This window comes from Hesperophylax consimilis, chromosome 14 (assembly GCF_061612785.1).
Source record: "Hesperophylax consimilis isolate HC1 chromosome 14, BYU_Hcon_1.0, whole genome shotgun sequence".
Taxonomy (NCBI): Eukaryota; Metazoa; Arthropoda; class Insecta; order Trichoptera; family Limnephilidae; genus Hesperophylax; species Hesperophylax consimilis.
Genome location: NC_142849.1, coordinates 21,473,654 through 21,499,516, shown reverse-complemented (window position 1 = coordinate 21,499,516; position 25,863 = coordinate 21,473,654). Strand labels below are relative to the sequence as shown.

The window sequence follows — 25,863 nt, the reverse complement described above, 5'->3', positions numbered from 1 at the left end:
TCAAACGTGTGGAAGTGTAGGTATTGTTTTAACCTTAAATAACAACGATCAATGGCAATGTAAATATTAAGTCACATTCTTCTTTCTTGTTAGATGGCTGGGTGCAACAGTATCAATGATATTGAGAATTTAACTTCTCTGGAGATTGAAAACCTACTGTGAACTGCAAATAAAGTAATATTTATAATTTTTCAACTAATTTTTCTGATTGCAATACGACTGAACTTTAAACAGGTTATTTATATCATTGCGTCAGCGTACCATGTTCCCTGTTACCTGTCTGAGATTTTGGAAGATAGCTAGGAATTATAATTCGGTAATTACATAACGGATTTATTATCAAACTTTGTTGTAAAAAGAAAGAAAATTAATGTTAAATCAATAATCATCTATTCAAACTGTTCATTAGCAAACACAAAACGTCAACATATTAATGTAATTAATCGTAGTCATCACCCGATTAGAGATAATTATATCTTATCCGTTAACAATCAAATCAATATAACGTACTAATTATTATTTTTCTCTTTGTTTCAGACGGAGTCTTCATAGTGGGGCTACAAAAATATTATAATTATATTTTATAAAATCTATGGATATTTACAAGATAATAATTTAAATTAAAATTATAAACAAATCGTTCATTATTATGACAATAATATAATAAATACTAATAATAAATAAAATAAATGTTGAGACTAAAAATCTTTCATTAAATTTATCAATTAAAATTTTTTTAAATATTATAAGGATGTAAAAATATTGAAACTTTTGGTTGAAAATTTTTTCGAAACATTTTTTATTTCCCTTTAAAGACAATTGGGGTTGGAGTAAAAGCTGGTAAAATGTGTCAAGTTGATGAGGCTTATCACCCGAGATGAGAAGATTCCTCATGGAAACATTTCGCCGACCTTTCCTGGCTGTTGGTGTTTTCCTCGTCGTTGTAACAGGTAAGCTCTCTAATTATTTTAAAATGGTCTTGTTGTTCTTCGGTCTCGTGTTTTATTACGTCATTTCAAAGCTTCTTGGGTTGTTTTAGTGTTTGGGGTAACACGGGACCCACAAAAATGGAAATACGATGAGTTTTTTTTCATTGAGTTTGGAATCACTTTCATATTCTAGATATTCGTGTCACATTTTATTGAATAAATATTACGTAATAACATTTTTTATGTATGTTTTTCCAGTGGTCATTTGATTAAAATGCTATAATATTGATACTAATCACGGGATATTCATAAAGTGACAATTATCGTGAGTGCGCGTGGAATGGATTCGGTAGTTTCCAGTCGATCGGCGTTAAGGCGTTAGATTTCAAATTGTACTAATTGGAAGTAAAAATGTGGAACCATTTTTTTCCTATCCTGTCTCATCTAAATATAATACATTAATGAGGAGAGTCTTAACAAATCAGGTACACTTTAGAAAATAGCAATATAAATATATTTTTCTGTTAAAATATTATATTATGGGTACATAAATCGCTTGTGTAGATTCTCCAAACTAACACTTAAAATTTAGAAAATGAAGTTTAAATTCAAAGCAAAAATTCTAGTGTTCATTGAACTGGAGTTACAAAGGCACGCCCGAAATTAGTATTTTTATAATTCCCATTCTGGGAATATTAATAGGGGACAAAATTTGGAGAATTAGAGTTCTTAGTAATTTTATACAATTTTGCTACTAGTATTAACCTTAAATATTTGATTGATCATAAATTTACATATAAGCATCTTCTTCTCCTTGTCTTAATTGTATCGGGGACCCATCGCATCGATAAGACGCCTCCGTGCTACCTCTATCCTGCGCTAATTCAGCGCCTTCTGTTCATTACAGGCCCAACCCATACTCGCACGGTCCCTGGAGTGGAGGTGGAATTTTAGTTACTGAATTTCTATCTTAAATTAACAGTTTCATAAACTGAAAAAATTTTGTGTTATGTACCCTAAAACAGATTGATTTTGTTAAAGAAAATAGGAAACGTTATTCGAAAACAACCCACAAAGCGGATTTTACAAAGAAAAAAATGACAATTACTTTTGTAATGTATATTTTTCACTAGTGCTTAAAAACATCTACGTAGTATTTATTATCTGTTGTCACCGTTCAAGAAATCTACGCGGCATTTTCTTTTTTTTTAAATATACAAATCAATTCAATTTAATTTTGAAAATATACAATAAAAATTAAAACATTAAAAATTAGAGCGCAACTGTTAGTCAAATCTACCAAACGAAAAAAAAATTGAACAAGAGCTAATAGGCTTTGCTTTCTTGACATAAGTTCACATTGTGAAACACAGAATTTCCAAATTAAAAGGGAAAGAAATCATCAAGTCTGTCTTTGGTACCACGACAAAAATACAAGTTTTACTAAGGCCTGCAAAAGCAACTCTTGAATCAGATTGACTTTATAAACTCAGCTGTTCCGGACGTGACAAGGTTTGTGTAAGCCAGACAAAACAGACGACCTCTAAAAAATTTCAGAACACTTTCGAGAATGTAAACTCGGCCAACCTGACAAATCGGTAATTGCCAAGTATTTAATTGAAACCAGCCATTGCTTTGGATTTGTTTCTGAACTTCTGGGAACAGAATTCATAGAGCATGCCTTATTACGGATGCAATCGAAATTTATAAATGTTTTCATAAATATCAATAAAGACAAGGGGCAAGCTCAATAGTTGGTATCCGATAATTGATGGCTACACCATAACTTAACATAAAAACACATCTTAAATTATAATGTATTACCAGCTCTTAGAGGATTGGAGTTGGCGACACGGTTTCACACCTACATACACAAGCACACACTTCACCACAATCAATTCAAATTTTTCCTCATAAAACACATTAATGTAACGTAATATCAGTAAAGTAAATACAACCATCAGATGGTAATAGTAATATGGCCAAATGAGCCACAGTACTAGTTAGTTAGACACGTGAAAGGGTATTGTTATAAGCACTAGCTAGTTAGAGGATTACCAGAGAATCCATAAAAACACATTAATGTAACGTAAAATCTGTCTTGTAAATGCAATCATCAAATGGTAATAGTAATAAAGCCAAATGAGCCGCAGTACTAGTTAGTGAGACACATAAAAGGGTATGGTTGTAAGCCCTAGCCAGTTAGAGGATTAAGAAAGAATCCATAAAATAAAAATAAAATCACAATCTTTTCACATCTGCCCCAATGATAAACACAATAATGCTATCTGAAACAATGGCCAAATAAGTAGGTAGCGCAACACGACATAATAACCCAAAAATAAAACTATTTAAAGCGTTTTTAAATAAATTTGTAACGCAGAAAAATAGAAATATTATTATATTAAGCAGAAGCATTAAAAAAAGTATTAACTATACTAGAAATAAAGAAGTTTAACTATTCTAGAAGCCAAAAAGTAGTAACTATTCTAGAAACAAAAAATATATTAACTGTACTAGAAAGAACAAAGTTTTAACTATACTAGAAACAACAAAGCTTGTCGTTTAAAATCAGTTTCATTACCCTCCCCACCGGAATGACCATTTGGAAAGTAAATCCTGCAGATTGGGAGATAAAACAGTTTTAGATGTCGGTGACATAATAATGTCGAGATAGAAATAAATACTATCTTTGACAGCCGAGTTTTCGAAATCCACTAATCAGTCTTAAGAAATGTGCAGCAATGTGCCCATCCCTTTTGAATTTCGATCTGTAGATGGTTCATTCCAAACTTACCCAAGATAAATATTATATTAGAAGCCCTGGATAAATTATTAACCTAAAGTGCTTATGTGCTTGTGAATCTAGGTCAACTTCGAGTCATTTTGATTTCACTTAAACACCTTTGGTCGTTTTCCTATTGGCTGTGCGTCCATCAATTTCCCCTGATGAAAAGTCTACTAAGAAGAATAATTTAACCCACGGGGAAATTCATAGCACAATAGACCAAAATAGAAAAGTAAAAATAAATAATGTTTTAAAGGCCGTGTTTTGTGACAGAAATGCTATCACTTAAAATCTAATTTATTTTCAAGCAGGTATAAGCGCTTACTGACATAAGCGCTTACAAAGTTTAAAAATGTCCAAGTCTTAAGCATTTTAAATGATTATCTAATATTTAAAATTATTGTCCTGAAGAAGGTTGATCTAGCCGAAACTAGTTGACAAATTAATATATTCTTGTAAAGTGGTTCAAAACTAAACTTTCCTTTAGATTTTTTTTTGGTAAATACTAGCGTAGATTTGTGTTAAATACGGTATAGTTTTAACTATAGACAAATCAGTTCCAAATTTTGAAATGGTAATTATCTATTGGGAAATACTTATGTATTATGATTATATTTGGGTAATTTATCGCTTGTTTGAATTCTTGGTACAATCGGTTCCATGTTTTGAAAATAACGCTTAATTTCAAAGCAAATTTAATTTAATTGAACCAGAATTCACGCAAGACTTACCGACTGACGCACAGATAACTGAAATTATTATTTTTTATGCATTTATTGCATTTTTCTCTAGCTTCATACTTGTCAGATCTGAAGTCACATAATAAATAAACATTTAATTACACTTTCACATTACAGAAAACATTACGAGCCCTACTAATAAATGTATTTTAAGTTTCACACGCTTTACAAACAGCTATTAATGTGTGGTAAAAGGATGTTTATCAGTTGTGAAAAATTTAAACCGCGTTTATTAAGTCTGAAGTGAAGTGAAGTTTGAAAGCAAACTCTAATTAAAAAAAATATATTACTTCAGTAAGTTTACTGCGTTGTACGTGAAAGTTATTCTTTATTATTTTTCCAAATAGACTTAATTATCTGGTTACTTCGGTAAAGTAGAAAGAAAATTTATAGGGTCAAAATAGAAAATATTTTTCCGTATCTTGCATGTAATTGGTTTGCATTCTTCTCAGCAGAATTATTATTCGCTTTGGAAGTTTGCTATAAATTCGAGAACTAGTTACAAGTAACTTTGTTTTTAAACTTAAGCAATAAAATGCAACTTCTTTGAGCTCTTTATTTCGTTGGATATTTAAAGGAGGGAAAGTTTGGTCAGAATTTTGTGCCACTCTTTTGTACTGCGCGGATGACGTTTATTGTGTTATTTAAAGTAACAGAAGGTTTTACAAAAAAACTACTAGAATTCCTAATTCGAAATGATACTTACTAACTTAATAACCAACTTACACTTTTGGCACACAATCTTTATTCGTTTACACGTAAACTTATGTTTATTTTATTATTATGAATCTCAAAATAATCCGACTCGAGCATTTACATTCATCTGTTATTAAATTAACCTCCCTAAAATGTACACGGAGAAAAATTATCGTATTAAAAAAATGACAGCATGCTAAGTTTATTTATTTTAATATCAACGGTAAAAGATAAACCATATATACAATAAATTATAAGCAGTGACATCAGAAAATATACAATTACAGAAACTCTAGATGGATATAAAAAGTTAGAGATACAAGTACATGCAAAACTTATAGGTAGACTAGGTTAGATTAGTATTGATTGAAATAAATCATAGTATAGATACATGATTTAATATTTTACAATAGCTAAAAAGTTTTCATTTATTTTCAGGTTTTGGTTGAAAGTAGGTAAGTGCCAATCAAGCTGTTGGTTCACCGTATTGACTATTATTATTGACCCATGTTTCCTCAGTTGCCCCAGGCAGTTCATTTTATATACATATTTATTTGACTTTTTACGTAAGTATGAGTAGACTTGCATTTTATTGGTCATTATTTGAAAGATATGATATTAAAGCCTTTTTCTACCTAGCTTCTGTGCAGTTTAACAGATCCGCTACATCTGCGTACCTATTACTATCTTCATGTAATCTAGGTACAAGCGAGTGTTAGAAATGTTCAGTCTTAGATTTGTTACAATTAAACAGGGTTTTAGAACGAGTAGCTCTTATGGGTACATGAAATTCAATGAAGTTAATTAAATCAAGGCTGTCTACACTACCATTTACAATTTTGAACATAAATATTAAGTCGGATATAATTCTTCGATCTGAGAGTTCCATAAGTTAAAATATTAGTCATTCAAAATATATCTGGATTGTGTTCTTTTCCGAATAGATATCGTGACGGATCATGCTACAATAAAATTATCCGTATTTATATGTCGTCCGCATAAAGCATTTGCTTTGTTACGTATTCTTTCATTTCATTCGTTATTGGCCCGCAATTCCATTTTTAACAGGAAAAAAAATATTTTGACCAATTTTTTTACAAATCAACAGTATTTCACGTCAGTAAGTTTTTTCCGTGCAGGTAAAACTATATTATATATAATCGAAAATACAAATTTATGGTTTATTTTATTTTTTTCTTTTACTTGTTTATTTCATGAAATTAAAAAAAAAATGTGTATTGAAAAAACCAAATGTGTGAAAATACATGAACATGAGCCATTTATTTGATTGAGATTGCTGACCTTTTTCTACCGGTATTTCAATGGAAGATTCTCCGAGGAACTAGCGTCATTGATTCCTTCGACACTATTGCATAGTCGGAAACACGCCAAACGCACACCCAACATTTTACATTTGTCTAATGAGAACAGGCATTGAGTTCAACAGTTCGGCTGGAGAACAATTTGACGATCTCTGTTTTGTCCCATCAAGAACCATGTTCACTCTTTCATTCCCAAACGTGACACAGGCCCCGAGGTAAATTATTTAACTTATTACCAAAATCTCAGATGTTTTCAGAGGAATCTAACACATTATTTACTGTCAATGAATGTTTGAATGACGAGTTGTTTGAATTGTCCACAGGTCAGGTGCAAGTTCGACATGACAAGGAGCCTGAGTTCCTGGCTCCCCTGGAGAACCAAACGGTCACCCAGGGGAGGGACATCTACTTTACGTGCGTGGTGACCCATCTGCAGACATACAAGGTACGTCGTTATTCTTAATTCCGGTAAAGTTACTTCCTAATGCTCCATTAAGATAGTTCAAAAATAATAATAAGATAACTAAAGATGGTTTAAAACGAAGAAGACATGTAAATACGAATGAGAGGGCGAACGCGCTAATATTAAAAATATATATATAATACATAATTTGACACCTTGTTTAATACTAAAACGTGGCCTATATATTTAAGATAACGTTAGTCAAATAAAGTACAAGTAGTAAATGTTTATCAAAATTTAAAATTCTGAAATGTTTATTATTTATTTATTTGTTGGACAATTTTTATTGTAGTTATTTTGTGAGTTATCACCTAAGAGGCGCTTTCCTAAATATGACCCTTTTGTTACTGTAATAAAAAAAATTCTTCCAAAATAAGATTGGTTTCTTCAAAAAAGTAAGGTTCCCTACATTATTATCATTATTTATTCTTTACTGGATTGAATTAAATTGCGTAAAATGGGTAAAGTTAATTTGGTTAACATTTATTGAATTTGTCTTCAGTTTACATTTTAAAGTTCAAGCACAGTTATAACAACTTGTTTATCTTGCGATCCTAATTTACTATTTTGATTTTATTATATGATTTGATTTTTGCCGGAAAGTTCCGCGTCAATTTAAATATTTTCGAATTATTTAACCCTTTCAGACCTGCAGTAAAACTGGCAGTGGTAGAACATGTTTGGTGTTTGAAAATAGTTTGTTGAGATGGTTGAAAATATTTGATGTATGTTTTTTTTTAATAGTTTAGAAGTTATTGATATTTTCATTTGAAACAATATAAGGTCTTGTGGAGCGTGTTTCACACACAATTACTAATCGTACACTATATTCCAAAAATAAAACATTATATTAAATTATGAAAACCACGTAAAAATCATACATTGACAATTTACATTTTTTTTTAAATCAGGAGAAAAAAATTCGGTTGAGATTTATAAGATTTATTAGAAAAATCTCGTTTCAAAATATTTCTCGTTTCATTACTACATAAAATCCGATAAAAAGAATATCGCGTAAAGACAGTTATACCAGAAATTGGAAAATGAAAACCGCCAATTTTTATTTGCTCTAGACTTTAGATAGTGAAAAAATAATTCTGAAATTTATGTATTTTAAAATGTACAATCGGTGTGAAAGGATTAAAATCCCAAGAAAATCCTAAGTCAGATTAAAATCCCAATTACCTAAATTTTGCGCGTTTTTCATTTTATTTATTTTATTAACTTTGGCATATTTAAATGTAAGCGAAATACAGAAATTTTACCTTGCTTCCTTATTTACATGGACAATATTCAAGTATCCCATTATTTTACCATGCTTCCTTATTATCATGCCCAATATTCAGGTATCCCATTATTTTACCTAGCTTCCTTATTTACATGGCCAATATTCAGATATACCATTATTTTACTTAGCTTCCTTATTTACATAGCCAATTTTCAGGCATCCATTATCTTTATGTGGCCTACTTTCAGTCCCACCTTGCTGAAAGTTACTGAAACTTATTTAAACACATATAATTTAGTTCAAACTCCATCACCCTCTGTTGAACTCAACCGCTTCGTCAGCGGTCTTTGGAAACTCTTCCACCTTAATGATTGGCTGTCGTCGGTCCTCATTCAGTGATTTCTATAAATCAGTAAATTAGAGGACAATGGTTTCTTGAGTTAAATAAATTTTGTACGGTTCCTCATACCTTACTCTACATAAACTGCGTGGTTAAAGGGGGAAAGCGCAATGAAATGATTTATTTTTGGTTTATTTCCAGGTGGCCTGGATAAAATCGGACACCAAAGCGGTTCTCGCCATCCACACGCACATGGTGGCCCTGAACTCGCGTCTCTCAGTGTCGCACAATGGACACGACACCTGGAAGCTATACATCAGCAACGTGCAGGCCAATGACTCGGGCATCTACATGTGCCAGGTCAACACGGACCCCATGCGAAGCCAGGTAGGACCTCAATCTCGTGTTACCCATGTTGTCCTACAGATTTATTATTGCTAATACAGGTCAAAATAGAGATAACGAAAGAAAATGGTCGTGTTATCAACAAGCGACTGAGAAGATATTCCTCAATTCGACTCTTCATCGGGTATAATGTCTTAAACATACTTTAACTTCATCTTAAATGTATGCAAATACAATAAATAAAAACTCTCTTACAGCACATTTACACGACCAGAACTATAAACAACCAACAATACAAGGTACTTAAACTACGTACTACGTCAACGCAAAGACAACTATTCATCTGCCTAGCTTCTAAAATTTTCAATCTTCTCCTTGATAACTTAAAAATGGATATAAGATGACTTTGTGTATACTTACATCTGCAATACATTTCAATCATAGTACCTACTCATACACACAAGTCTCACATTCCTTATTTAATTTAATCTCTAAATAGTTTAAAATAAAGTCGCTATCCGCGTCTGTCTGTTTGTGCCCTTAGTTTCTTTTAAACTACGCAACGGATTTTGATAGGATTTTCACTCTCATTTAGAATTTTTTTTCCGTAAGGTTAACATATATAATAAGTGGGTATTATTTTTATAAAAAAGAGAAAAAGTCAACTTTTTATAATAAAGTCGTAAAAATATATTTTCGTGCGCTACATTGCTAACACTGTCTAAACCTTATAAGATACATCAAAATAGTTTACTACGGAATTGTATGTCTTAAAAAAGCCTACAAAAAAGCCTACAAAAAAGCCTACAAAAAAAGCCTACAAAAAGCCTACAAAAAAGCCTACAAAAAAGCCTACAAAAAATCCTACAAAAAAGCCTACAAAAAAGCCTACAAAAAAGCCTACAAAAAAGCCTACAAAAAAGCCTACAGTGGTATTTGACTATCTAAGGATAGCCCCCAGCAACGCCGGGTGCACTTCATATAGTTATTATATAAAATATTTTTAAATCGAGCTGAATTGTGTAATGTAAGAATTATTTTCGTCAGTCATATGAATAAATTCAATCTGTAAACTTGACTTGTCATAACACAGATATATTCCTAGCACGGCGGAGTAAAAAAATTAATCATCTCTCGATAGCGCAATCCATTCACCGCAACTGTTGCTCCAGCCTCATTTTCGAAAAAGTAAGGTCCAATGACTACGCCGGACCATAAACAGCATCAAACAGTAACACTTTTAGGATAGAGAGGCTTTTCAATAATAACTCTTGGGTTTTACGAGCCCCAGATGCGACAATTTTGCTTGTTGACGAAGCCACCGAGGTGGAAATGGGCCTCATCACTCAAGATGATTTGCATTTGATTCACTCAAGTGATTTTTAATAATTTCAATGCGTTGTTGAAGCATGTATCGTTCCATTCTTATTAATGGCGTAGTTTCTACTTGTCAAATGTAAAAAAATGACAGCTTCAAAAGTAACATCCACCGAAATAGCGGGCTATTCATAATAACACCTCTTATTGGAAAACCCTGTATTAAAAAATGAATTTACTGTAGGTACAATTCATTTTTGCATGAATTTACAAAATAATAAACAGAGCAAATAATGTAGCTAAATTAAATAACATGTTTGTTTTCGTGGATTTAACCACAAATTAAAATGTTGTACAATAATGTATAATCCGCTAGATTTCTCTCAGTGACTCAATTATCCCTTCAAATGAATTCTCTCGCAAATAATGGAAATTTTATAGGTCAACAGCCCTTATGTGGAAGACCGCAACATGTTTCGAAACTTCCGGGACCATAAACAAAAGGACGAAACAATCTTAAAAAAGCATCGCCAACCTAATTTGAACAATCATAAATAATAATTATAAAAAAAGTGATACTTGAAAAAAAATATTTGAATTCAAACAAAGCAAATCCCTCTCGTAATTTTTCCCCGCTTAAGAAGGGTACAAATAAAGGAAATGAAGAAGTGTAATTAAAAATAAATCCCAATTGCGTGCATATTAGCGACTCCGTTCTTACCCTGCACCGCCCCCCACCCAAGTTCTTTAAAGGCCCTATTAAGTCTGAGTAAAAGAATTGCCCCTTGTTTAGCTGGAAAGAGTAATTTAAGAAATCGGCTGGGTGGGAAAAGAGGGTGTAAGGATTTTAAAGAATCCCTTTACAGATTTTGAATACATTCTTTAACCCCCAAACTGTGGTATTTTTCTTTTTTACAAGGGAATATTAATTGAGGTACTTATAGAGAGTGGTGACTAAGTTCCATTTTGAAACATTTGCTCCTAGCGATTGCTCTTGTTTTCATTGTTTTAAGTCATTATCATTACGAATAACTGCGAGAATCTATGGTTACTGACAACTGGATACAAATGTACGTATGTCACGAATGTTCATATTGTTCTTATTTTGAATGAGAGAGGGGTTAGAGGGGTGATATTTAGGTCTCTGAGCGGGTCTAGGACTTTAGTCGCCTATTGACCTCATCAATCTCATCGGGGAATGTACGTAATGAAGCGGACATTGTTTTTGGGAGCATTTTTAATTTGGAAAAAACTTCTGCTATAGATCACCCTAAGTGGTTTACTACGATTAGTGATTTAGAAGGGGTGCACGGGTTCGTCGGGTGAATTGTGTTCAGCATGCTTCTGCCCACCACCTGGGTGGCTTGCCAGATTGGGAGAGGCTGCTTTAGGGAGATCCTTCAACCTCTCCAGCTAGTCTTTCGACCCATCCACCTGCGCCGTACTCTTAGAATATATTCTTATCACACACTAATCCCTTGTTTTCTACCCAATTCTCATACATTTTACTTTTCTAGAACGGTTTCTCCTTCCTTTCCTTAAAAAAGACCTTCCACGCAGTATCTCAAAAATATGGCATATGCCCTGTGAGAAATTATTTTCCTCAATATCATGTGTGGGGTTAATGAAAAAAAAGAATTTATTTGGCGTGCCAGATCGGGAGAGGATAGCTTGGGGAGAATCTATGATCTCTTCAACTAGTGTCTCGACTCATCGTATTGCGCCACAGTAGAGGGGGGTATGTACGTATGCTTCTAGACACACTATCCCTAGATTCTCAACCAACTCTCTTACCGTTAACCAGAACTTCTTCTACGTTTTTTTTTTAAATCCATCCAAACAGTATCGCAAAAGATGACAAAGGAAAAAAGGAAACTATTTTCTTCATGCTCTTCTGTGTGGGATTAATGTAAAATAATAATTTTCACACATCTCACCATGTGGACACAACGGTTGTGGGAGCACTTTAACATATTAATGGAAGACCAGAGTTTACGAGACAGTGAGAACCCACCTCTTAGTGGGGGTCATGCACCAGGTGAGCTTTTCTCAAGTCAACCGATTGCTACTCAATTTTCCAACTAACTTCTGGAGTGATAGTTATCCAAAGACGCCTCTCTCCGTCCATACAAAAAAGGTTTCGGGACTTCTTTGGGCGGCATGCAGGCTGAAAGACGACGTCATCGTGCAAAGAATTTTGCTATTTTGCAACGCATATGTGAAATTTTCAATTCGAGAGATGGTATGGGTACCGCTGCCCCGCAATAACCATTAATTGGATAACCAACACCCCTACCAAAGGTCACCCCAAGTGGTTTACTACGTTTGGTGACTTAGCAAGGGTTCCCGGATTCATGGGGCGAGGTTTGTCTAGATCTTGACGGCGAATATTTATTACAGCCAGATGGGGAGATACTGTTGAGGGAGCCTGGTAGGGATGGATTCATACGTCTGTCACTCCTGAACATATTGACCCTTAGGTTCCTACCCACCCTATAAACCTTTTTCCTTCCTTCCTCTCCTCCTTTTCCCTAAATAGACACTCTACACAGCATCTCCATAGGGTAATTTCTTCAGGGCCTCCCGTGTGGAGCTAATGTAAAATTAATATGATGAAAGTTTATTCATTACTATGTACTTCAAGTTCCTACTATAGTACTAATCAAATTTTTTGCGATGTGATCATCCGGTTCGGAAATTACAAAATAAATTAGTTTGATTGACGTGTATTCTTTCCAAAATAAACCATTTCTTAAGAGGTAAATTTAAAAGAAATTGATTCGTTACGAGTATTGGTGTGAGGTATCAATTTTCTTTGAAATAAGCAATAAATAATATCGTACAATTTTAACATGAAACCACAAAAATTATACAAATTATATTCCCAAGTGTCAAATGTTAAGTCAGGTCAAATTCCTTTTGATAAAACATAAAGGAAACAGCTTCAAATGAAATGTCAATTTAAGAAATTTGATATAAATTAATATGTACATCGGTAAAACAAATATGGCCAATTTCTAATGCTGAATCATGAAAAAATAAAAGCATGAATCTCGTTATGAACCTTTACACTTTGTGGGGATACATAATTATAATAATTAGAATAAAATAACTTTTTTTAACCCCACTTAATGTTTATATTTTCAATATATAAAAACCACCCTGAACCTTCATCAGGGTTATACAAAAACATATGTCACATATTTGTTGGGAAAAGTTTATTTTTAATTTTTATTTTGGTACATTTTTTTTAACGTTTCAGAGTTATCCAGTAATGTTGGCCTCACTGGGTGGCTTACCCGTGCTGAGGCCTTTCTTTCTAGGGAACTGATCCCTACCATACAACGAAGTGAATATTTTAAAATATAATTATAACTGGCTCAGAATTTAACTGTTGTGCTCCGTTCACATAACAAAAAAACTTCCATGAATTAACTAACTGACCATCACCCCATTTCTCCACAGGGGTAGGCAATGAATAATAGACCGCCACACAAGTCAATCTCGGCAGTCAATGCTTTCTTTCAATCACATTCGTAGATATGTTATCTCAAAATCTTAAATCTAATTATTTAACCACTTCAGCGATATAAACTCACCCAAATATGTAGGTGAGTGTATGTATATGTTTATTTACAGCATTATACCTCAAAATATTAATATCGAAACATATTAACTGCTTACTGATGTTTACGGCCAATGAATCTTTCATTATTTATCCCATATTTTTAGGTTTTTTTTTTTTTTTTTTTACAGTGAATGCCTCACAAGAGTCCCAACTGCTCCCGTCTGGAGCCAGTGAGACTATGGCATCCCCAATTGGGGGATGTTGTGAGGCTGAAGGTAAGTGGGGAAGGGAAAGAGGAAGGCGGGGAAGTACCTGGCTATTCAGATCTAGTCACTAAACACGGCTAAAGCCATTTGGAGCAACGTTTCAATTCTGAATGGTGGTCTTACACCAGGGCGATACTGGTAGTATCTTCCACTCTGGAACGTGCCGCAAATATACTATATATTATTTTAATTAATTAATTGTGAAATAACACAAATTAATCAAATAAAATTTATTTGCGCACGCCGGGTTCGAACCCGCGACCTTCGGAATGGCAGTCCAATGCGTTACCACTGGACTATGCCGGCCGTCAAATACATAGGTTATACAAAGATGGCATTTTAATTCTTATAACTAAAACTATTTAATAATTGTAAAATTTAACCCACCAAAAACAACCCAGAAGGTACGTTAAATCAATTTGATTGAAAGATAAATGATTGGTAGGGACATAAAATTTTATATTGATGGTTTTTAACAATTACTTACGACATAAAAGAATCCATAAAATCAATGACATCCGCGGAAAATTCCTAAAGTACATTATTTTATTCAAATTACTTTCCTGATTATATAATCTAAGTTAATAATATTTCCGCAAAGTAATTTTTACCGCAAACAGTCGAAGTTTTGCGCATAAATTTTCCTAAAACAGCTGCTTTAATTTAACAGCATATTTTATGCCCCCATTATCCCAAGATTTTTACTGCATAATGACAAAGGCATGTTTATCCTATCTTCATTCTACATGGATTTTCAGAATTTGTTTAGTATAACTTTTTTTCGTCATTCTACTGCAGTATTTTAAAATATGATCCTCATTGTTAAGAGCTTTTTACTGTACTTTCCACTATCATTTGTATTATGCTAATATTTTATGGTACGTGTCGGATTGCAGTTACCTCCCTCACAATCCCAAATAATGAATAATGTTACCTATATTACTTCTTTAAACACAGCAAACTTATTTTGGGTTTGTAGGTTAAAACTTTTGGGTTGGGTTGTTTCATAGAATTTGAACAATTCATCAAATTTCAACGTTCATTTTCGGGTTCTGTGGAAGTTCTATTTAAGTTCTGGTATAATATCACTATAGGCCAGTTACTTGACAGAATTCAATTAATAACAGAATTTTCTCGGAACTTGAAGATTAACTTCGAAATTTGAAGAATTTTTCAAATTCTCTGAAACCACCCGTCTCCACTAACCTGTGTTACTTGTCATTTTAGTCGACGCGTAGTTGAATATTCGTTAAAAAATATTGAAAGACACTTAACTAATAATAACAATCTCTAGTAACAATCAAAAGTTTCGATGAAATAAACTATTATAAATATTAAGGTTCTTCTCTAATTTAGCATTGAAATTACACATTTTTTTATAAATTTTTTTTCTAAATTATTCTTTTCGCAAGATTCATCTATTTTTTTTCAAAACATTTTTTAAACGAATCTCGAGGAACGTTGAGTGTCCTTTTTCAAACAAAAAATTATTTTAGATTTGAGGCCAAAGAATGAACCAAACTCAATATTTATTTTTCATTCAAATGGTAAGGCAAATAATATATCTAGTACGGATATGAGCCATTTTATTTATTTACGATTTAAATAATCAAATTTTGATTGACTTTAGAGGCAACACTTATTTTCTTCGCCTTCTATTTGAAATCCAGAAGCCAGTATTTGTTGATAAATTGGATATAGATCTAAAAAATCCATGCACTGTCAGGTATTCCCCTGGGGTCAAACTTTGGTCCTCTGTTGTTCTTCATACTTACAGACGACATTCAAGTCTACGTAAAATATGGCAGATGTCTTCTGTTTGCGGATGACCTCAAAATTTTGATGGTAGTAATCTCTTACAAGACTGCTTACAAATGCAATCTAACATTGATGCCGTAGCAGAATGGTCAGAAAAAAGTTAAAATTTAATATTAAAAAAAATGCGTACCATTGATCGGTTTTTGAGAACAAGAATTAAAGGACAAACAATGGCGTAAAAGATTTTGGTGTCGTCTTTGATCTCAAACTGACGTTCTTGTACCACTTATAACGGCTCACTCCAGCGTGCTACAAACTCCTGGAATTAATCATCAGAACATGAAAACAGTTTAATGACCCAGATGCAACGTTCAGTTGTGTTATAAGAAATAAGCTGGAGTATTCATACGGTGTGTGGACTCCGCACAAAACTAATTACATAAATATGCTGGAATAAATCCAGACAAAAATTCTCAGGTACGTCTATATGCGAACGCATGGAACTTATACGAGATCCATACACTATATAGACTTATTTGAGGCAACAAATAGATTTATTTAGACGTTAAAGTTATGCAAATCTTGCAATACTTCGTTTTTTATATTATTCATAGCTCTGTTTATATCCCGTTCCTCTTCGAATTCTATAGCTCAAGGTATATATTGTGTGCACGTGCCCGAAAACTTTGGCCATAGTCGTCGCAATGACTTATTCAAGATACCACGTGGCAGAACAAATATTATAGCACAACAGAGCATGACAGAAGGAATGGTGCTGTTGATAGAAAGTTTTGTTATTACAGTGGACGTATTTAACTCCTGTAAATAGCTTTAAAACTTTTTGTATACTTATATTCCCAGATATTCAGAGTGTCGGAATGAGAAGATTGTACTTAAAAAAATGCCTTGGAACTTTCAAAGTAAATATTAATCAATTAAAAAATATGTCAAATCTTGTATTTTAATATAAGAAATGAAAAAGAGACATCTTTGTTTTTCAACGTAATTTTAATTTAAGCCTATTAGAATACTTTTTTAAATTTAATGTTTTATTATAGGGTTTTTTTAAAAATATTTAGCATTATTTCCACTAAAATTGCTTCTAAAATCATAAAAAATCGGATTATTTTATGATTTTTATTTTAAAATACAAATTATTTAAATATTTTATATCCGTACCTACCGTGTTTGCAGTAAATTTTGAAAAAATATCAATTTGGTTAAGTTATTGGCTTCAAATCCAAAATTCAGTTTTATATGAAAAAGACCGCGCAGCCGTTCTTCTAAATATTATAGGATATGATTTTATTTTCTATCAATATTTCTCGTGAGTTATTGGATACCTATTTACTTACATACATAGCGAAACGCTCTAATACGAGTACAATATCACATGCCTAAAATTGTATCGATACGAGATATTTTCTTGGGCGCCTCCTCGCGTAACCGAACATTCCTTTGCGGCAACGGTAGCTTATAATATGTGAAATTCCAAAGTACGAAAATTTCCCCCGCCATTGAAAATATCCCCATCCGCGGAAAATTTACCCCGCAGAGGGAAATTCCCCCACCGAGGATGCCTGTCTTTGTTTTAGCATCATACGGGGGTGGGAAGAAACGGAGGAGTTGGGGTAAATAGGGGAATTGGGGGAATTGGGATGCTCCCCAACACGAAGAGAAATAGTAAATAGGGTGGGATAAGGGATTCGATGGGGTGAGCGAAGCTTAGCTCTGCGCCGATATGAACGTTGAAGGAATTTTGTGAAGGTTTGAAATGCAGGTTTTAGTGCTTTATCCTTACTTTGTTACTTAGTATTAGTGACTTTCTACTTCAAAATAATGTGTTTTTATTTAAAAAGTAAGTCGAGATGCCCAGGGGAACACGTGGTAGGTATGCTTGAATGAATGGATTGAAATATATGAAAAATCGTGTTCATATCGAAGGGGTACGCCAGTCTGCTTTTAAAATGTTAAGGTTTATTCTCCGAACCGTCAGAGTTTTTTGAGATACCCATACTCTAAGAATTTTGTACTTATCCTTGGTTCGCAGTAGGCTGGAGAGTGGTATGGCTATCTATGATCCTTATAAGGTAGGGTGCTTCCTCTTGTTGGAGAGGGTTCAAAAAAAGTTTCTACGATTTCTCTACATGGCCAATATCCTTGACTCTTCCTGATGAACTTTCTCTGGACATGCTAGGTCTTCACTAAAGATGCCACCACCAACTTTTTCAGATTGCTGCGAGGCTATATTGAGAACTCTATATGAGGCTATATTTTGGATCACTTGAGTCCCTGATGACTGCCTTAGACAGCATCATTAAAGATTAATCTATCTTCCTGCTTTTAAGATCAACCTACCAGTGGTTCTCCTTGTAGGCAGGAATATATTACTCTTGAACCATATCTCTTGCGATACCGATATATTTTGCATCAGTAAGGAGAGATTCAATAGGATTCCTATTAATTCCTGAAAAAGTCCCTCCATATTGACGTGATATTCACCACATTTTTTTTTAAATGCTGCAAATCTATTTTTTAAATGTATCTTATCTAAATGTTTTTTTCGGCAAATATTATATCATCTAATTTCCTAATTATTGTTAAAGAAATTTTTTTTTTTTTTTTTAAATTTGTGACAAGAGGCCTGTTCCCAACCGTCTGAAGATAGGGAGAATATGTCACCCCCAATCAAGGAATGTTACGAGGTATTAGGGAGGGGGAGGGGGGATGAAGGTTTAAAAGTATCTAACTATTAAGATCTGATCAGCAAATACGGTCAAAGCCATTTAAAGCAAAGTTTTAATTCTGTATGGCGGGCTTACACTAGGACGATACTGGGCGTATTTTCCACTCTGGAACGTGCTGCAAATATACATCATATTATTTGAAATTAGTAGTTAGTGAAATAAATCATATAAAATTTACTTGCGCACCCCGGGATTCGAGCCCTTGACCTTTAAGCTTGCTAGTCGAGAGCCATACCCCTTGACCACGGAGGCCGTCAATTATTATTATTAAGTACTAAATATCCTCACATTTTTTTAGTACCTACAGCTCAATACCTTTGATCTTATGCAATATCTGTTCAAATTTTAGATCAATTTATTATTATTCCACCAACTTTTTCCTCGATGGTAGGAGACGGGGATATCCTTATAAGACTTGGCATATTTGAAATAATCAAAAACTCGTATCCAGTCATATCACGAGACGGAAAAATAAAATAGTGGGTATACGGAGATATTTGACCTCTGTCTAGCTCTGCATTACGTTGGCAAGGTGAAGAACGAAAAGTGATAAGAAATAACTTCACCAGTTTCAGAGTAGCAAACAAAGGAATATATATTTTACAGATAAACAGATTTTTTTTTAATTCTTATATCTTGATGTTAATGAAAATCTAATCATTTACGTTGAGGTTAAATTGCTTACTTGGTAAGATGTGATATTATTCGAAACGTTAAAAAAACTTATTTGCACATTACTTACCATGACGTATAAGTATACATTTTAACTTACCTAACAATACAGTACAGGACAGTACAAGGACAGGTTACAAGACAGTACCTACCATATTATTGAAGCAATTCTATGTCAACGTCCCAATATCACACTCCTATGCGATGGATTCAACAGCTAGGAAACAAATACTACGATGTTGTTGATATATTTAGTAAATCAATTTCAATATATTAGCATACCCTATTGAAGTTTTTTTTATCAAGTAGTGGAATATTTTAATAAAGGTATTTAATTTGATTTGACTAACACATAATAGTTTTGTAAACTGAAACAGAAAAAAATATTTTGGATTTTTTATGTTTTGTGCCTGCATGCTGTGTAGATCAAGTTCAGTGATATTTTGACTTTATATTTATTTTTCTGCAATTGTTTTAAATAGTCGTTTCCTGCACTATTTTCATGTATAATTTCGTCAATATTTTTTATATATATGTATGTAAAAGCCTTAATAGGCGTGAAATAAATAAATAAATAAAAAGATTTTGATTAGATGTAGTTATTGGTAGAACGTTATATTTTTCAAGATTGTGGTAAAAAACTAAATGATTGTACCGTACTAGTTGAATATGTAGTAAATATTTAGTGAAATTCACTAGGTAGATATTAAAGTGAATATTTTATACCGTTTATTTTTTTATTTATTTATTCACTCCATGGAGGCTTTTACATTAATACAATGTTTAAGGTAAGCTGATCAGGAATACAATAACAGTGTATATTAAATAGCATAATAGGCCGAGTACAGACAATTTTAGCAGGTGTAATACTAGTTGTCGTTGAGAGTTTTTGTATATTCAAGTAATAGTTGTTTCAAGTAAATAATGATAAGTGCAAGATAGGTACTATGAGCGTAGTAGCGGAACAATATTTAATTACAATGTTGATGTTAGTTAAATAAATATGAAATATTTATTGTTGAGCATGTTAGTATTTAGTGAACCTTTATGATGCCAGATTGGGTATTATACAGAACATAGCCATTAATATAGGAGTAAACAAGAACGGTTTGTCGTAAAGCAAATTTTTAATCAACAAACATTTACTACACCCGATTGCGTGTTTTATGGAATTTGTTTTAAATTGGCATAAATATTTCAAAAAGATCTCCGCTTAACTAAACCAATCACTGTCCCAATTATTTCCATCATTCACCTTATATCATTTTCCACTTTTCAAGTGCCACAAGGTTTTGTTACCTACCTACACTTTTTAACCAGTACAACCAGTTTGTTTAAATTGTTCACAGTATCACCTTAGAGGCCCATATGGAGGTACAACATAAAGCCATTGAAAACTAGCTCGAAATCCCTCTAGCCTTGTTTTTGACCGCTTTTGAATACCCACGCAATAGCTTACCTTCCAAATCCATATTTCTTTTAACCTTACTTTTTTTCAAAACGGGCATGGCCTTTTCTGACTGGTTTCAGACAGTTAAAACACTTTTGCAGTGTGATACAAAACAATCAAACAAATTGAAACACTTGAGTGATTAAGTAACCGTCTTGAATTTCTAAATAAATGGAATAGTTCTGCATTTTGATTTCCGCACCCCTTGTTCAGTAAATACCCTATTAAAACTAAATTGATTGCATTAAAATTGAAACAAAATTTAACCCCTTTTCTTATTTGTTTAAAGTCAACCCAAGGAATGGTGTCTGTAATGTGACAGAGGGCGGTGCGGAGAGAGGGTGGGTGGCGGTAGAATTGGGTGGCCGGAGGTGGTACAAAGCCAAAGGGGTGGATCGTGACAATGTTTACTGAAACAGGGTGAAATTCTGCTGACTCTAACCTTCTGTTAGCAATATTTCCAACCCCTTAGACCAATATTATCAAAAGAATTTTATTAAGTTAGAATGAGTTTTTTTCATCCTTTTTTATAACGATTATGTTGGCATCATCGTATAGAACCGACGCAACGGTGTGAAGTATGTACTAGTCTGAGCATTTTCAAGTTAAAAGAAAGAGTTTTTTCAACCCCTTTTACTAACGATTTTTTAGTAATGTCGCTTTGATACAATACGAAATTGAAGCAAACGATATGCGTTATTCAAAGAGCGAAGATGAAAAATTAAATAATAATTCTTGTAAAAGTAAATGAATGTGGAATTTGAATATATTTGATCATAAGATGATAAAATTTAAGGCAAAGATAATGTTTTGATTTGTTCCACGCAAGATGATAAACTAATAGAATCGCAATACGGATAACGTATGAAGCATTTGTTCGCAGTATTCTAATATACAGCTTCATTATTCGAGTCTTTTTTGAACTAAACCATTTCTTGGAAATAGAAAAGTACAAAAGAGGTTTGTACATTATCTGAAAATGTGGGAATTTAAATAATATTCATTCTTTTATCCACCCTTATTCTTGGAATGCTTGATTTCAACGCCTTAAAGTCCGCCGAAAAATATTTTTATGTAATTTTTTAAGTTATCTCTGGATTTATACTAAATCTAACAATGTTGAAACAGATTAACTTATACATGCCTAGCAAAAGCGACAACTTCTGCCGATAAATGGAGCGACTCAACTGTTTAACGGTTCTGGATTGACCATCGACCTTTTCAACGTCACTTGCATACAGTTAACAACTATCTTTTGATGCATGTCACAAACTAGTAAAACTGCCCTTTACGATCTTTTTATACTGATGTAAAATATTAGAAAATAAAAAAATAATGTAAATTAGCAATAGATAAAGTATCCAGGTTGTCCGGGGGTTAAGTGCACTAACATCTGGATGTGATTCTACATGGTAGAATTTATGAAAGTTAAATATATATTTCAAAAGTTCCATAGTTTTCTTCCAATACAAAAATTGATATTAATATTATGTAAAATCATCTCCATGGTGATTTTTTTTTATTTGGTACAATATTTTTTACATTATAAGTTTTCCAGTAATGTAGGCCTCACTGGGTGGCTTGCCCGTGCGGAGGCCTTCATTTTATAATATGAAAATATAATCTACATAATACATTTAAAATTAAAAATACATAATAATATACTTAAAATAAAAAAAATAATAACATTGAAAATAATCTTGTGTGTTTGTGAGTTATGTGTGTTTATATTGGTTTTGTGTGTTACGTGTAGGTTTTATTTTTATTTTATGCTATGACATTTTGGTAATATTGTCTTTTTTGTTCTTTAATCCATTTTGTAATTTTGTGTGTGAATTTATTTTTATTTTCCTCAATTTTCATTTCAAGTTTTACACTGTTGAAGGCTTTTATAGCATGGTATTGGTAGTGTCTTTGTCCAAAGCTTGAATTTATTGTCGGAGTTTTTAAGTTTTCTTTGTACGCTTGTCTAACTGGTCTGTTAGTGTTATTTTGTGTATGTTGAAAATTATACTAGGTTATGATTATAAGTATATTCTACCTAACTAATGAGTTATTAGTGTGTTTTACCCACGGATAACTTGTTCAAGATACACCATGGAAGATTTATAACATACAATTAAAAATATTGGAATATAAAAGTTAATACGAACTTTATGTGTCATTATTATAAGACATATTGTGAGTACCAAAATATTCCTATAAAAGTTGAATCGAAGAATTTAAAAATATTTTCTTATAAAGTTATTTTTGTTTCGTTGCGTTATCGTGTTTTTCATCTGGAATAACATATATAGATAGTCGTTAGTTCATGATTAGGAAGCTTTAACCGACATCAGCATTAACTCATGCGCAAAAAAACAGAACAATAAAATCGAATGACGTTTCACTTCTGGTTTACTTCCTGCTTGCTCTGATTTGTTAAAAGCTTTTTATTGTTGTCTTATATTGGTAGCATCAAGTGATGAAAATAAACGATTTTCAAAAAATTTTTGTTTCTAGCGACGATAAAAGTAGAAGAATTAAGGCTCCATGTTTAGATCATCCAACAAAAATAGTGAAATATTATTACCTCCAATAAAGAGATACGTAAATGATTCAAAATAAATAAAGTCCTTTATATTATTTTCTTTGAGAAACCAAATATTAATAGAATTTTTTTAGTGTTTTTTTTTAATTTAAATCATAATATATTAGTAAATAAAAAAAATGCATTGTATTATTTACAACGAGTTAGAAAAAGCTCATTCCGTAACATTCTTGTGACATTATTTTTTACCCAAATTTTCTTGCATTATATTGCTATAAACGCTTTCCTGGTAAAATAAGTTGATTTTTTTAAAAATATCATTAATATAAAACATAACGAAAATAAATGTAACTCCTCAAGTCACAGTTTTGTATTATTATTATTTAATATTATTATTTTTATCTTCTTTCCGATTTTATGTCCGGAAAGATTAAACCTCATAGAAACTAAACCCTTTCACACACTTTTCCACAAATGATCATCTAGTCAATCAACATTATGCAAGTGTATTATATAAACAAAATAAATACAAAACAATACAAGAACAACAACACGTCAACTCACCAGAGATCAAATGGGAAAATAATTCACCGACTCCAGATTTTCATATCAGAGGGTTCGGCTCGGTAGAACTCCTAACAGGGTCTAAAAATCCTACTGATCCCTCAACATAAATATTTAAAAAATCTTTCGTTATCCTATATGTATTTAAAATGACTGATTTTTGCATTTTTTAAAATAATTTTTTTGATAGATCTAATACGCCTCAATTGTTAATGAGAGAGCTAGTTATAATGCCAGTAGCCGAAATAACGAAAAGTAATATTTTTATAGTCTGAGAATGCCAAATTGTCTCATTTTAAATCTCATTTTTACTATTATTATTGTTATTGATGAATTATTAAAATTAAGAACATTTATTAGGTAACTTAATTTTTTTCAATTATTTTACGCATATTTGTGTGATCGTTCCAGAAGTGGTCAACCTTCATCAACAGAATATATTATGACACGTGCAATAAATACCAATGTACCAGAAGTAGTTAACCATCATCAATATAATATATTATGATAATATATGTGAAATAAATACCAAAGTTCCATAAGTAGTTTACCATCATCAGTAGAATATATTATGACAAGTGTAATATACCAATGTTGCATAAATGGTTAAATATCATCAATAAAATATATAACGACATGTTTAATAAATACCTATGTTCCATAAGTGGTTAACCATCATCAATAGAATACATAAGAAATGTGTAATAAATACCAATGTTCCATAAGTGGTTAACCATTATCAATAGAATATATTATACATGTGTAATAAATACCAATTTGCCATAAGTGGTTAACCATAACACAGGTCTGCAAATTGACATTTTTAATTTTTTTTAATGGTAATGGTTGAATTATATGTATTTCGGTATGCTTAATTCGAGAATTCCATCCATTTTGACCCATCACGTAAGGATTTTCCGCAAAGTGGAAATTAAAATATAGGCAAAACCCGCCTTACACTAACTACTTCTGTAGGGAATGTTCAAAAGAAAAAAATCATAAAATTATACAAATTTAATTAATTTTAAGTCATAATATATTTAATTTACATTATATGCAATTATAAATCTTTATAAAATCTGCTTTTTTTAGTTTGGAAGCTTCGTTTTGTGCTTTTTCGTTTGTGGGACGTTTGTGTTTTCCCTATGCAGCATCCAGCAGTAGTCGCGCGTCATATTTGTATCCCATCGACCTTGATACCTTCTCTCCATTTCCTTGATATCTTGGTGAAACCTCTCACCTTGCTCTTCACTAACTGCACCAAGATTTTCCGGGAAGTAATCCAAATGGGAGTTCAAAAAATTGAGTTTTAAACTCATCGAGCATCCCAGATTTTTAAAATTGACCAACATACTTTCTACGATATTTTCAAAGTCCGGGTCCTTCTGATTCCCAAGAAACTTCGTAACTACAGCTTTAAAAGAATTCCATGCCTACATTCTAAGTCCTTCAACACACCCAGAACAAACTCCATGCGGGGACCAAGATTTGTCCTGGTCCCCTATCTTCACACCAAAATACGCAAAATATACTTTTTTAATAAAATCAATAATATTTTTTGTTGTTTTTTCACTATAAATTCACCACAAATATAGCAAAAACTCTCAGAAGAATTTACACAACTTCTTGAAGTCATTTTTGAAACGCACGTTACGAAAGTTGGAACAGAAATAAATTAATGAAAGGGCGTAGAAGGGAATGGGCACCTTGGGAATCCCGGCATTCTCTCATAATACTTACTATTGAAAATCCCAATATATATGATTCAAAGCTGACTAATTTTATCGTCATGAGTTACTAAATGTTTTTTTTTCAGTATATAAAACTAAATAGGTATTATCTTATAATAAGTTGTAAATAATAAAAAATATGTATTTCGGCAATAAACCCCGTTTTGCGCCTTAAGATAGGCAATCCCACAGTATATTGCGTTTTGCGGAAAAACCTTACGTGATGGAATTTTTTTGATAATTTTCCCGAATTTAGCAACCAAAAATACATGGGAATTACATCTTATTTCAAAGAAAAAAAAACGTTGCAGACCTGTGTAATCAATAGAATATATTAAGACATGTGTAATAAATTTACCCCTCTTTCAATATTTTCTTTCGTAAAATACACAAACTAAACTCCTGCTAAA

The 25,863-nt window shown here is 32.4% G+C and overlaps 1 protein-coding gene across 1 annotated transcript in view; it reads left to right on the top strand.

The window, feature by feature from the left end:
* The first annotated feature begins 547 nt into the window (after positions 1-547).
* The window catches only part of LOC149418046 (lachesin-like), a 126,505-nt gene continuing 101,189 nt past the window's right edge, over positions 548-25,863 (top strand). The window contains exons 1-3 of the mRNA XM_089639305.1: positions 548-950; positions 6,799-6,920; positions 8,708-8,893. Coding sequence (XP_089495431.1) covers positions 878-950; positions 6,799-6,920; positions 8,708-8,893 — 381 coding nt within the window. The 5' untranslated portion in view covers positions 548-877. The remainder of the gene's footprint in view (positions 951-6,798; positions 6,921-8,707; positions 8,894-25,863) is intronic.